General features: G+C 46.6%; 1 protein-coding gene across 1 annotated transcript in view; it reads left to right on the forward strand.

Annotated features, from left to right (window-relative positions):
• The first annotated feature begins 13,980 nt into the window (after positions 1-13,980).
• ADAMTS13 (ADAM metallopeptidase with thrombospondin type 1 motif 13) overlaps positions 13,981-15,122 on the forward strand; it is a 35,971-nt gene continuing 34,829 nt past the window's right edge. The window contains exons 1-2 of the mRNA XM_066582026.1: positions 13,981-14,013; positions 14,181-14,319. Of these exons, the coding sequence (XP_066438123.1) occupies positions 13,981-14,013; positions 14,181-14,319 (172 nt within the window). The remainder of the gene's footprint in view (positions 14,014-14,180; positions 14,320-15,122) is intronic.

A 15,122-nucleotide genomic window follows, 5' to 3' on the forward strand; every position in this document is an offset into this window, starting at 1 on the left:
CTTTGATGGACTGCTGCCAAATCTCAAACCTCTCCAATTATATCCAATCACCACCTTTTACTAATTATTATGGGATTTGATAAGAATCTTGTCTCTTTTGTAGTATTCTGCTATATAGCAGCTGTCATATTTAGGGCTTATATATGGGTATATAGATGATGTAATACTGCAGCTGGGCTCATCTTTCATGGCTTAATTTACTTAAAGGGGACCTGCCATGTTAAACGTAGTGTCCTATCTGTGGGAACTGTGTTAGGGAGCGGGATAAACCTAGCTGATTGATACGGCATGTAGCCTAATGAGAAACAGACTCTGTAGAACCCGTCATTTCTCCATCTAGATCACTTTGTTTGGTTCTTACGAGTACTTATAGGTACTTATGTTACTTATGAGTCTAGTCTATATTGTTCCCTACATATCACTCTGCTCATATTGTAGGATTATCTATCGATGTATATGATGTAATACTGCAGCTGGACTCATGTTTCATGACTGCATTTACTTAAAGGAGATCGGTCATGTTCCAAATAGTGTCTTATCTGCTGGCAGTACATTAGGGAGCAGGATAAGCTGAGCAGATTGATATATAGTTTAATAGAAGAGAGAGATTCAGTAGAAATTGTCATTTCTTCTTAAAAATTGTTTCCTGCCCAGCGCTCATGAGTCCAGTGGGCGGGGTCACTCTATAACTGACAGCAGGAAACCACAGGGGACCTCCCACTGGACTCAGAAGGCCTCATGCCCACTGATGTGACGGACGGAGTTCCGCAGCGTGAACATTGAGCTATTAGGTTCAATAGAACGTAATAGCTGCGGGACAACGTCGCGGACTTCCGCCGCGTAAAACGCAGCAGAAATTTGGCCGTGGGCATTAACCCTTAGTCTACAGGATGAGTTGAGCAGATTAATATATAGCTGCATAGTACTTTGGATTCCAGTAAGCGGTCTCTATAACTGACAGGAGGGAGCCTCCCACTGAACTCATACGTCCACAGGAAGTAGGGATCTACAAGCTATACTGAATACAAATACATATTAGTCTGCTCTTATTGTAGGTCCTGTTTATGGGTATATAGACGATGTAATACTGCAGCTGGTCTCATGTTTCATGGCTGAATTTACTAAGGCCCCCTGTCCACGGGCGTTGCGGTTGAGATTCGCCGCGGGAGCCGCCGCCCGGGAGCAGGAGCCGGCAGATGGTTCTCTGCAGGCCAGCCTATCTGACAGATAGGCTGACCGCGGAGAATAGGGGCATTTTGCAGCTCTGCTCGTGGACACAGGGCCTGCGCTTTCCACAGCAACACTATGGAAAGCTTTAGCCGGCGTGAAATCACTGCCGTGGAGAGGGGGACTTAAAGTGGACCATCCATGTTAAACATGGTGTCCCATCTGAGGGCACTGTATTAGACAGCAGGATGAGCAGTGGAGATTGATACACTCTGTCCAAAAAAATCAAGCACTTAGAAGAATTTGTTGTTCTGCTGCAAAACTCAGCATGCAGTTCCATCTCAGGCAGATGTGCAAATGATTAGAGTTGTGGTGGAATTAGATAAAATGAAAGAAAAGCTTTGGTACGACGTTAGTCAGTAGAGCAAAGTGTGATTGATCCCAGCAAGAGAAACCAAGTCATCTTGTAGATGGGATACCTTTTAATGGCTAACAGAAATACATGATGTTACAGCGAGCTTTCAGATCCTCTATTGATCCTTCCTCAGGCTAAAATGGAACTGGTTTGGATGGGGCACATATATAATACACAAATGCAGAGAGGACAGCCCTCGTGATTGAAATACAAATGTTCACACACAGAAATTTGAGACTGTTGTGCACTCAAACTTAAATCAACAGACAAACTGAGCCGAGACATAAATACTTAATCAGTAGAGATGAGCGAACGTACTCATCCGAGCTTGATACTCGTTCGAGTATTAGCGTGTTCGAGATGCTCGTTACTAGAGACGAGCACCACGCGATGTTCGAGTTACTTTCACTTTCATCTCTGAGACATTAGCGCGCTTTTCTGGCCAATAGAAAGACAGGGAAGGCATTACAACTTCCCCCTGCGACGTTCCAGCCCTATACCACCCCCTGCAGTGAGTGGCTGGCGAGATCAGGTGTCACCCGAGTATATAAATCGGCCCCTCCCGCGGCTCGCCACAGATGCATTCTGACAGAGATCAGGGAAAGTGCTGCTGATGCCGGAGCTGCTATAGGGAGAGTGTTAGGAGTGATTTTAGGCTTCAAGAACCCCAACGGTCCTTCTTAGGGCCACATCTGACCGTGTGCAGTACTGTTGAGGCTGCTTTTAGCAGTGTTGCACAATTTTTTTTTTTTGTATATCAGGCGTGCAGAGCATTGCGTCCGCAGTCTGCAGTCATTGTACAGAGTATAGGGCCAGTACTGGTGAGGCAGGGAAAGAGATATTCAGGCTATATAGGCAGTGGGCTTTTTCCAAAAAATTGGGGGAAAATACTATATTTGGGCTGCCTGTGACCGTCTTCAGTTTACTGCGTGTCTGCTGGGGGTAGTAGTCCTAATTAATACACAGCTAAGTGTTACAGCAGGCTTGCGCAAAATTATTTCCTGGCTCTGCTGTGCGTTCCGTAAGCGAAGTCAGCCTCCAACCACAGGCCAATAAGTGGCACATTTAATTACAGCGTTCTGTTTCTGCACTACTGGTAATACAGCATGCTGAGGGGTAGGGGTAGGCCTAGAGGACGTGGACGCGGGCGAGGACGCGGAGGCCCAAGTCAGGGTGTGGGCACAGGCCGAGCTCCTGATCCAGGTGTATCGCAGCCGACTGCTGCGGGATTAGGAGAGAGGCACGTTTCTGGCGTCCCCACATTCATCTCACAATTAATGGGTCCACGCGGTAGACCTTTATTAGAAAATGAGCAGTGTGAGCAGGTCCTGTCGTGGATGGCAGAAAGTGCATCCAGCAACCTATTGTCCACCCAGAGTTCTGCGGCGTCCACTGCTGCAACTCTGAATCCTCTGGCTGCTGCTCCTCCTTCCTCCCAGCCTCCTCACTCCATTACAATGACACATTCTGAGGAGCAGGCAGACTCCCAGGAACTGTTCTCGGGCCCCTGCCCAGAATGGGCAGCAATGGTTCCGAATCCTCTCCCACTGGAGGAGTTTGTCGTGACCGATGCCCAACCTTTGGAAAGTTCCCGGGGTCCGGGGGATGAGGCTGGGGACTTCCGGCAACTGTCTCAAGAGCTTTCAGTGGGTGAGGAGGACGATGACGATGAGACACAGTTGTCTATCACTCAGGTAGTAGTAATTGGAGTAAGTCCGAGGGAGGAGCGCACAGAGGATTCGGAGGAAGAGCAGCAGGACGATGAGGTGACTGACCCCACCTGATTTGCTAAGCCTACTGAGGACAGGTCTTCAGAGGGGGAGGCAAGTGCAGCAGCAGGGCAGGTTGGAAGAGGCAGTGTGGTGGCCAGGGGGAGAGGCAGGGCCAGACCGAATAATCCACCAACTGTTTCCCAAAGCGCCCGCTCGCGCCATGCCACTCTGCAGAGGCCGAGGTGCTCAAAGGTCTGGCAGTTTTTCACTGAGAGTGCAGACGACCGCCGAACAGTGGTGTGCAACCTTTGTCGCGCCAAGATCAGCCGGGGAGCCACCACCACCAGCCTCACCACCACCAGCATGCACAGACATATGATGGCCAAGCACCCCACAAGGTGGGACGAAGGCCGTTCACCGCCTCCGGTTTGCACCGCTGCCTCTCCCCCTGTGCCCCAACCTGCCACTGAGATCCAACCCCCCTCTCAGGACACAGGCACCACCGTCTCCTGGCCTGCACCCACACCCTCACCTCCGCTGTGCTCGGCCCCATCCAGCAATGTCTCGCACCGCACCGTCCAGCCGTCGCTAGCGCAAACAATACGTAGGCTGCACCCGCGGATGGAAACATTGTTCTCTATCACCATCAAAACGTGGACCTTTGAGCTTTATCAATCTGTGTATTATATTCATCCTCCTCCTCCTGCTCCTCCTCCTGAAACCTCACATAATCACGCCGAACGGGCAATTTTTCTTAGGCCCACAAGGCTCAGTCATATAATTTTTGTAAACAATTTTTATACGTTTCAATGCTCATTAAAGCGTTGAAACTTTCACCTCAACCAATTTTTTTTTTAACTGGGCTGCCTCCAGGCCTAGTTACAAATTAAGCCACATTAACCAAAGCGATTAATGGGTTTCACCTGCCCTCTTGGTTGGGCATGGGCAATTTTTCTGAGGTACATTAGTACTGTTGGTACACCAATTTTGGGGGGCCCTCGCCTACAGTGTAATCCAATTAATTTTTTGCCCACCTGCATTAAAGCTGACGTTACATCAGCTGTGCTGGGCACTGCAATGGGATATATCTATGTACCGCCGGTGGGTTCCAGGAAGCCACCCATGCTGTGGGTCCACAGGGAGTTGTAACTGCATGTGTCCACTTCTAAAGAACCCCAGTCTGACTGGGGCATGCAGTGTGGGCCGAAGCCCACCTGCATTAAACATGACATTACCTCAGCTGTGATGGGCACTGCAATGGGATACATTTATGTACAGCCGGTGGGTTCCAGGGAGCCACCCATGCTGTGGGTACACACGGAATTCCCATTGCGGAGTTGTACCTGCCTGTGACTATTTATAAAAAAAACGCGGTCTGACTGGGGCATGCAGACACCTTGACAGAATGAATAGTGTGTGGCACATAGGTTCCCCATTGCTATGCCCACGTGTGCAGCTCCAGATGGAGGTGGCACAGGATTGGATTTCTCATTGCTTCTGTACAGCATTGTGGGCTGTCGCCCCGCCCCTTTTAAAGAGGGTCGCTGCCTAGCCGTGCCAACCCTCTGCAGTGTGTGCCTGCGGTTCCTCCTCATGGCAGACGCACTTATAAATAGACATGAGGGTGGTGTGGCATGAGGGCAGCTGAAGGCTGGGCAGGGACACTTTAGTGTGCGCTGTGGACACTGCGTCGGGCGGGGGGGGGGGGGGGTTGGGCAGCATGTGACCCAGGAGAAGTGGCAGCGGAGTGTCATGCAGGCAGTGATTGTGCTTTGTTGGAGGTAGTGTGGTGCTTAGCTAATGTATGCATTGCTAATGAGGGCTTTTCAGAAGTAAAAGTTGTTGGGAGGGGGGGGCCCACTCTTGCCGCTATTGTGGCTTAATAGTGGGACCTGGGAACTTGAGATGCAGCCCAACATGTTGCCCCTCGCCTGCCCTATCCGTTGCTGTGTCGTTCCCATCACTTTCTTGAATTGCCCAGATTTTCACACATGAAAACCTTAGCGAGCATCGGCGATATACAAAAATGCTCGAGTCGCCCATTGACTTCAATGGGGTTCGTTATTCGAAACGAACCCTCGAGCATCGCGATAATTTCGTCCCGAGTAACGAGCACCCGAGCATTTTGGTGCTCGCTCATCTCTATTAATCAGTCCATTGAGCTCAGGAATGTGACAGTTTTATGATGTGTCTTAGATCTTCAACCTACACATGGAAGGAGATGCAGCACCGCCTATTGGATGCCAACATTATTGCAAGTCAAATTCTGAATTTTTATGAAGTTACAAAAATAAATAAATAAATAAAATGATTGGGAAGAAGACATCCCTCTTGACCTCCTTCAGACCTTTCATATTTTTCACTGATGCAAGAATCCCAGGCTGAGGTTCATTCCATTCTTGAGGGTATCAAACATGGCCATAAATTTGTACTCTCAAATTCTTCTGTGATGCTGCGACTTGAAGTTGCCCTTCAGTCTGATAACTCCCATCTGCTCTATGTTGTGTCCCTGACCACATAAATGTTTTGCCAGAGGTAATTCAGTCTTTCCCTCTCTAATTATGTGGTGATGAGATCTCATCCTGGCTCTCAGTTTTTGTCCTGTTTCCCCAACATAAAGCCCCCCAACAGGACATTTACTGCCCCGGATCAGGTACACAACCTCAGACGTGGAACATGTGAATGTCCCTGGGATCTTATAGTCCTGCTGTGTGTTGGGGATTTGTATCCTGTCCGCGGTCCGTACATGTCAGCAGGTCTTACAGCTCCTTATCTTGCAGGGATAAGTTCCTTTTTGTGTGTCAGAGGACAATGCACTCCTGATTATACAGTTTCTCAAATTAGGAGGTTGCCTGTAACACAGAAGCGGAGGGTCCGGGAATATGGTGGTCAGACGGTCATCCTTGTGTAGAGTATGATAGAGTTTCTTTGCGCTCTACCTTAGTGGACAACTGGTGGACAAACTGTGTCCTCTTAGGTCAGAGATGCTCTTTGTAGCCACTGTGTCCTCTGTATAACAGATCAGGATCCCATTCCCCTTCCCTATAATCTGACCCTTGTGACCACCAGGGATTAGTGTATGGAGGCCAATCTACATTTTTTCATGTAGAGTTGCTTTTTAAAGTGCAACTTTTGTAGGATTGAAAACTTCTCTGAGGGACTTGTTTCATATTGAGTGAGTAAAGTCTGTGAGGATTATTATCTAACAGCGGCTGATTGAAACTTAGATGAATCTTTAAAAATAGTCCCTCATTATATTGTTTTACAATGAATTCTCGGATCTGGGACATCCAATTAGGGAATAAAGTACCTGCAGGTTTGTGCGTAGGTGGAGTTCAGATAAGGATATATATATACTGAATAGCTGATTTATTAGAGCTCCCCAACTAGTAGCACGTTGGACCTACTTTGACCTTCAGAACCACAACAATTTGTCATAGCGTTGCAGCGTCCTATAGGGAAACTCCGGACACCTGACATACATGGGGAACTGGGAGGGTAAAGTGCTGCCGTGTCAGGGTAGCACTTACCAGGATCCTTCCAGGAGGGACACACGCAACCAAGGCCAGAGCAACACTGCAGGCCACCTGGGACAGCCTTAGGATAGGGAATGCCCATTAAACAGGATAGCAGGTAGTTAATTGTCACGGGTGACGCCACTATTCCTTCACACACTGATATAACCCTCGGCGGAGAATAAATGCAGCCACAATCAGTTCTGAGTACCACGGGTCTCTGGGAACGGTTAGAGCCCGGCATAAACTTTACTTGAAAACTTGAAACAGATAATACAAGGCAGTTCAATTAAAGATTTCACAGTGCAGGCAAATGACTTCAGAATGTAGTACCTCTACACGGCTCTCATAACTTAAGCTCAAAGGCGCACATGTGTGAACAAAGATTATTCTCTAGCAGTACCTCCACCCCGACTTCAAGACGCAGGGGTGTGACAATTAAAGGATGAACCTCTACGCGGTGATCCAGGCTCCAGACGGCCGGGTAGGAAAATTAGACAATGAGGTAGTACCTCTGTACTGGCCTTGAGAAGAAGTAGTTACTTACAATTGTTCTCTCTCTCTGGGGCTGACTCCATTAACATCCAATCACATTTGGTACGGGAAATCTCTCCTTCTACTTCATGCTTCAGTACATGAGGACTTAAGGTGTCCCCATGTACCTGGACATCCTGAACAGCACCACTCCTGAAGACATGAACCCCTTTCCCGCTCTCATTCACTTGCTATTATAACCTCCTTTCATACCACATGACATGACAGACTTGATACATTTACATGCAGGATTTTCAATTTTATTTAGAGTTAACCTCTGAAGCGCTGCAGCTGTGCAACACTCACACTGGATATGACAGGACAGGTTTGCACAGTGCATCTACATGGGACATACATGTATGACATTTATGGAGGGGATCAGGATGATGTACTGAGTCACTACAGCGTCCATCCACAGAAGACCCAGGGAGTGCTAAGAAAACTACTCACACCGTCACTCCACCTCCTCCAGTCTAACAGGAAGAGATGATCAAATATTGCTGTATGTGCCAGTACGGTCAGGTCAGGTTAAGTAATGTATATAGTCTGTGGCTCCACCAAAAGAATAGTGAGTGCAGCTCTGGAGTATAATGCAAAACATAGCTCAGGTTCAGTACAGGATAAGTAATGTATGTATACAGTGGTTCCACCAGCAGAATATTGAGTGCAGCTCTGGAGTATAAGTCTAAGTTCAAACTAGAGCTTTTTGTGGACTGATCCAGTTTTATTAAAAATGGAAATCAGAAATCTTTCATCTTCTCCTTCTTCCATCTCCTCCAGAGGAAAAGAAGAAAGCAAAGGAGGAAATGAATGGGTAAGAGTAAAAGGAGGATAAGGAGATCATCTTCTCCGCCTCCTTTGGAGAAGGAAGAAGCTTGCTGGCTCGGTGGCTAGCTGTTGCCATATAACATGGGGTTCTAGGTTTATGTCTGCTATGGACAACATCTGCATGGAGCTTGCATGTTCTCATTGTGTTTATTCTTCTTCTCTAGCATGGTGGCTCAGTTGTTAGCACTGCTGCCTTGCAGTGCTGGCGTTTTAGGCTCATATTTGACCAAGGCTGATGGCTATATGAGGTTTTTTATAGTTGATGTTGGCCTTGATGAGATTGGAACCTAGGACCCCAGCACTGTAAGTGCTAACCACTGAACCACACTGACTGAAGGACCACCCCCAAAAGCGGAACGGGGACAGAAAATTCAGAACTGATTGAAACTGAAGTCCTTCAGGGTCAATACATATCTAGGGGCTTGAAAACGCTAGTGTGAACGAGCCCTCTGGAGTATAATACAGTCATGTATTTCCAAGGTTCACTCACATAAGAGGTGTATAACTGAGATGGTGTTAAGGATCACTTTATTTTGATTACTTTTTAACACTTGGTCAATATTCACATTTTCACCAATAGTCACAATACAGTTTGTCCTGTAAGTCCTGCCCAGCCCCCTACACACACATCCGTCTCTCCCCCAGAATTCCCTGCCTCCTCCTCTGCGATTGATCAACAACCAAAGGTGTATTTGATGTTTGACCTGGTTCATATCCGCTAGCTGACAAGTCTTCAACAGATCTCTTCTCCTGGCGACTATGGTCCAAGCTGTTCTCCTACTGCTGGCCCTCCTTGTGCCCGCTCCCGGACTCTCGGTGCCGTGGAGGACCTCAGAGGTATGTGTTTTCTGGGATTTCTGCTGTATGTGTTTACATTTGGCTTCGTACAGCGGGCTATTGGAGTCTGACCCTTGCCTTCAGATCATGTTCTGAGCTGCATCGACTTACTATTTTATCAGCTCTCTTCACTTTGGTCAAATCTTTGACAATCTAAAAAAAAAAAGTTAATTAAATTGTATCATTTATTTAAAAAAAAAATTTTTTATGATATATGTTTTTAACAATTTACATTTCCATAGACAAGCCGAGATATAAGAGCCCCATTGGCTGTGAGAGCCGCTACTAAGAGCTCTGGAGGACCCGTTATGTTTGTGCTACCTGGACGGCTTACTGATTATAATGAGAGCGGGGAAAGGTAGTTGTAGACGGAACGATTGATCGTTCGAACGAACCAGGTCAGAGGTCGTCCGTTCGCGCAGCCTGTTAATACAGGCAGATACATTGCTCGCTCAGCTTCACTGTAACGATGAGAACAACTGAGCGATCGGCATTTAACCCTTTCCAATCCACTGTCTGACGTCTAAAGACATTCTGATTGAAGGCTGTACAGCTCTGATGTCGGAAGACGTCCGGCAGGGTATTCTTACTGTAGATTACTGGCCGCTCTGTTGTCAGGGGCCTCTCCAGCATGTCCCATACCGCAGTGCTGGCTCTAGCCAGCAGATGGCGCCATTGTATAATGGCAGAAAGAGAAAGCCCCCTAGGAAACCCTGAATCCAGAATTGGATTGCAAAGGGTTAAACTGAACGATTAGTGAACCAGCCAACAGTGATTTTAGTGCTTACATGAAACGAGCGATAAGTGAACTAATTATCGGTCGTCGTTGGCCGTGTTTACATTGAATAATTCCAATTTGAACTATCTAAGGATTTTGTTGAAGGATAATCGTTCCATCTTACCGCAGCTTAATTCTTCATTTCTCCTGTGGTGGCGCTGCAGGAGAAAACTTGCTGCCAGGTTTTGTCATAGATTCCAGCTGTTTTCTGAAGATTTCAGCAACAGGACGCAAAACAGGCTCCAAATCCTCGCCACGAGCAGTAGGGGGCGTCTCTCGCCACAATATGAATGTGCTGTATTTTGATCACTCTTTTTAGTCAAATTACATGAACTATTTTTGGACCGTTTTTGCCAACAGGAGTCTAGCCTTAGCGCTTTAATAAACAGTTTAGTATGTAATGTCTTCATATATACGTTAACCTCTTCGCAACAACCGCTGATGGTAAATTTACATCGCTGCTGGGCTCTGTGCAGCAGTGACGTAAATTTATGTCTCCTCCACCGATCGCAGACCTTCCCAGTGGGAAGACCACCCAAACAGACTGTTACTAACAGCCTGTATGGGGGTCGTTATTGGGACTTGATTGGTTCAGGTCCCAGTGACGTCACCAGTGACAGCTAATCACAGTGCTGGCTGGGAAAGTTTGTATACTATAAACTTTCCCGACATGTCAGCGCTGTAACAGTGTCTCTCCCCCCCTCTTTCCTCTGTTCTCCTGTCAGTGTGAGATCGGTGGCCAAGAAGGAGAGTGTAGTATGTAAAACTGCACACATTAACCTCCTCTATTACAATCACCTATACCAGGGCTGTTAAACTCATTTTCACCGAGGGCCACATGAGCATTGTGGTTGCCTTCAGAGTAAGGTTCTAGTCTAGAAATATTGGGGCACAAGTCCCCCAACACAGACACTTGATTATAAACTGCCGGGTAGTCAGAACAAAAGTAAAAAATTATGGGAGTTAGCCGAACCTGGCGAAAGGATCCCCAAAAATTCCATAATGCATAATATGCAGTTAGATCTGCAGATTTAGCGGCGTCCTGCGGCGTAATTCCATCCCGTGTGGAAGGTCGCTAACACAACGTCCTCTCTAATCTGTACAGCGGGCTCACAAGATATGTTGCTAAAAACTCTCCTCTACAAGATGGTAGCGAGTTCCAGGTAGGATATACAAGCCGCCTCATGGTCTGAACCCCGGCAAGCAGGACTCTACTGTAGGGTGGGCTCAGCGGGAGTAGCAGACAAGGGAGCGCACACCAAAGGCTCCAGGGGCTGCAGTAACAGCTACATTGTTTAGTCTGCACATACCTGACATTGCCATGTAGGACCAAGATGGCAGCTGCGATCCCAGTACCAAGCAGAAGGCTGCAAGTGAGTTCACAGTGTGCCAGAGGGTCTTCCCGGCACAGCTCAGGATCCTCCGATCTAGAAGAAGCTCTTGGACCTCACATAGAATGGCCCACAGGCCTTGAGTTTGACACCAGAGGCTGTGACGCTCCAGGGGGTTTAAACACCTGGCAAACAACAAAAGTCCGTTCATGCTGGTTTATTCACACGAGAGCTTATAACATAAACAGCTGGTATCCCTGTGAAAGTGGAAGAAATCAAAAGTCCTTCAAGTTCAATGCAGTAAGTAGTATGAACATCTGAATGTCCTTTTTATCCATAGCAATAAGCAATATCACAGGGGTAGTTCTGCTTCGGGCAGCTTTTACCAGCTTGAAGTGGAGCCTCCTTGGTAGCAACCTCTTAGGAGACTTGTGAGTAGCTTCCTCTAGTCAGTAGTAGCAGGGACAGGGATCTCATCAGCCTCCTGGGAAGACAAACTTTAGTCTTCCACAGAGAGAGAGAGAGAGAACGGGGGCCGCAGTGCTAAATGAAAGCCACTAGAGGGGGTGAGTATCAATTTTTTAATTTACTTTATACCATTTTAAGCCTGTAGAAGTTTTTGTTAAGTCCCAGAAATCCCATCACTGTTGAGTGGTGGATGGAATCACTTATCTTTTCAGTCCCTTTATCTGCTCCATTTTATTGAAAATGTGATTTATTTATTTTTAATTTGCTTATATATTATTAAAAAATTATATAATATTATTATTGATTAATTGCTTGTTACACTCTTAAGGTCTCCTCAGTATATTGCAGTCACTTCCATGCAGTGAAGCCTCCTGTCTGATGCTTATCAGGCACGATCTTGATGCTGAGATTTCTACTCGCGTTCTCTGTGGTCTGCTAACACTTGCAGGATACATCCATACAGCATAACATGACCAGCTAGAGCCAGTACCATCTCTGCCTGCGAGCAGGACACTACCGTTACCATCTCTATTCTATAGTCCTCTAAATAAGCTATGGATCATAATTGTACAGTCAGGGGGATGAGCTGTAATCACCTCTAGTATAACTGTATGGCAGGAGCTGTGTGATCATCATCAGTAACTGTGAAGAGCTTGTGTGATACGGTCCAGGTAATATCATCACACAGGCATTATGCTGACAGAAAGCCAAGCAATGGCTACATAGTGACTGAAAAAAAAAATTCAGTGGACTGGCCCTTTAAAAATAAGTTTCTCTTTTTGTTGTATTTGTGCTCTCATAGACTCTTCAATATTTCAGATGTTTTTGAACACATTACCCCCTGAAGATCTGATTTGGTATTTTGGCGAGGAACACGTTGCAGGTAACCTTATAAAACGGACTGAACTTATTATCATTTTATTGTGTTTTTCTTTGACTTTTCCCTTGTCACACGGCATCTGACTGCGTGTAAATGTAATAAACGAGTACACAGCGAACATTGTGTTATCGCGAGCTGTAAAACCATCTGTCCAAATAACAGAGTTTCCTTTTAACTGGGGTCGTATTTTTAGAGATTTCCGCTTAAAGCGACCCTCCAGTCAGGAGCTTAAAATTGGCATGGAAGTCAGTGACTGCGGGGGATGATGACCTGCTGGTTATTTTTCTTCACATCTTGCTCTTTGGCTGCTTTTAATATCAGCTGTTTTAGGACAAAGATGTGAGCGGTGACCATAGTTTAGCTGCCATGCTGAATATGAACTAGTCTAGGACACGCCCCCTGTCTGCTTCCTGTAGCCTGAACCAATGATGAGATGGGGGGTGTTCCAGACAGGGCTGGCTCATGACTTACATGGACCCTTGGGTGGGCACACTTAGTAATCTATAGGCCCCATTGTGCCTTCTTAGTCACTTATAGGCCCCATTGTGCCCTCTTAGTCACTTATAGGCCCCTCTGTGCCCCCTGAGTCATTTATAGGCTCCACTGTGCTCCCTGATAATTAATAAGGCCCCATTGTGTTTCCTGGATTATTTATAGGCCCCACTGTATCTGCTGTTTCATTTTTACCCCCTGAGTCATTTATAAGCCCTACTCCGCCCTCCTGAGTCATAAATAGACCCTGCTGCGCCACCTCAGTAATTAATAAGGCCTCACTGTGCATTTATAGACCTCAATGTGCCCCCTTAATCATATATAGGCCCTGCTGTACCCCCAGTGTAATTAATAAGGCCCCATTGTGACCCCTGAGTTATCTATAGGTCCAATTCTTCCCCTAAGCAATTAAGGCTCCATTGTGCCCTAATAATAAAATAATGCCCCCACTCATCTCCATCACACTCCCATGGAGTCCTCCATCCTCTGCTATAGTCTTCTCTGGCCAGGGTCATGTGGAACTACATGATAGGAGCACCTGCCAAGCATGTGCGGTCAACCCTTGATTAGTTTTAATGGGACTGACAGAAATATCCAAGCAGGTGCCGCCCAGGTATCTTGATAGTTCCATTGACAGTGAATTGAGCACCAGTGCACTTGTGTGACCAGCGTGCCATTCAGTCTGCTCCTCACCATGGGCCGTAACCCCACAGTGAGGAGGATGGGGGTCTCAGCAGGGACCCAAACCGATCAGCAAGTTATTCCCTATTCTTATAGGGGATAACTCGCAAATTTTGGTACAACCCCTTTATTTTAGGTTAAATATTTTTTGTATTGTTTTTTTTTATTTATTTCATGAAGCCTCTTATGTGGATCTGGGTGACCTAACATGTACCTGCAAAGATGGCTCCAAGATGTCCTTTCATTGCTCCATCGGTGTTTGCATCCTACAGACACCTCAGCAGAGATACATCTTCACCTTTCAGGAGGGAGAAAGACTAATTACTACAGAACTTTTTGTAAATGCCACCCTACACCATCTGCACCAAAGCTCCTGTGGGTCAGTGGGCACCATTCTGCACCCAGAAGGAGTGAGATCTGTGGTTACATATTGCAAAGGAGAAATAGTAAGTTACGCCCATAGACACCGGCCTTACCATGTGATACTAGACCCAATATCTGAGTAGATACGTTTGTGAAGGTCACCTGTTATTTTCTTCCAGCGTGGATTTTTCATCTCGGACAAGGAGCGAGTCTTCGTCCAGCCTGCAAAGAAGAAGCATTTACTACTGAGTCAGGAGCAGGAACCGTGGAACACTCATATAGTCTTTCGACTTGGCAATGAATCCAAGGAATACAAAGGTACAAGAAGCGTGTTAGAGTGACGACTAAAACCAATGGTCTCCAACCTGTGGCTCTCCAGTGATTGCAGAACTACAAGTTGCAGCTGTAGTTGTAGTTCTGCATCAGGTTGGAGACTACTCACTTAAAACAGATCTAACTTCTTTGAATAACAGGTGGGTATCGATTAAGTCCGCTGTCTTAGGAGCTCCACTGATTTCTCTTTTGGGTGTAAGTCTCCCCTTTTTATCGTCTCAATCCTTACTGAGCTTGCTAATCTCAGCCCGTATCTGGTAGTATTATGTGTTGCTCAGTGGGTGTGTTATTAGGTATGACGTGCTTGGTCGCACCTGTGGGTAATTCTAGGGTTATTTAATCTGGCCTGATACTGAGCTGAACTGCGGTTGATTCTCAGTCTCTCCCTGACTGGGCTAGCAGTCAGTAGGTTTCTGTTGAATCGTTCATTTACTAGCTGCATTTGAAGCCAAATACTGCATTTGTTTGCATTGGTTTTCTGGTTTTGTTTCCTTTCCCCACATAGGGTCAACCAAGGGCCAAGGCACGCGGTTGGGGCGCGCCCTTATCGGAGCGATCACCCTGCTTCCAGGCAGGGCCCTTCCCAGGGTTTGGTTGTACAGGGACAGTGTTTCCCATATTTTTGTTCCATTCTTGTTTTGTTGTTTACTTGCACTTTTGATACATCTGCGAGTGACAGATCCAGCGCGTCCAGGTTGGATGTAACATTATGTTTCCTCATCAGTACCTCTGGTTCCGATCTCGGTCCTTCCTTATGTTTTTTCTACTCCATCCTCACAAACGTTGAA

This window comes from Eleutherodactylus coqui, chromosome 10 (assembly GCF_035609145.1).
Source record: "Eleutherodactylus coqui strain aEleCoq1 chromosome 10, aEleCoq1.hap1, whole genome shotgun sequence".
Classification (NCBI taxonomy): Eukaryota; Metazoa; Chordata; class Amphibia; order Anura; family Eleutherodactylidae; genus Eleutherodactylus; species Eleutherodactylus coqui.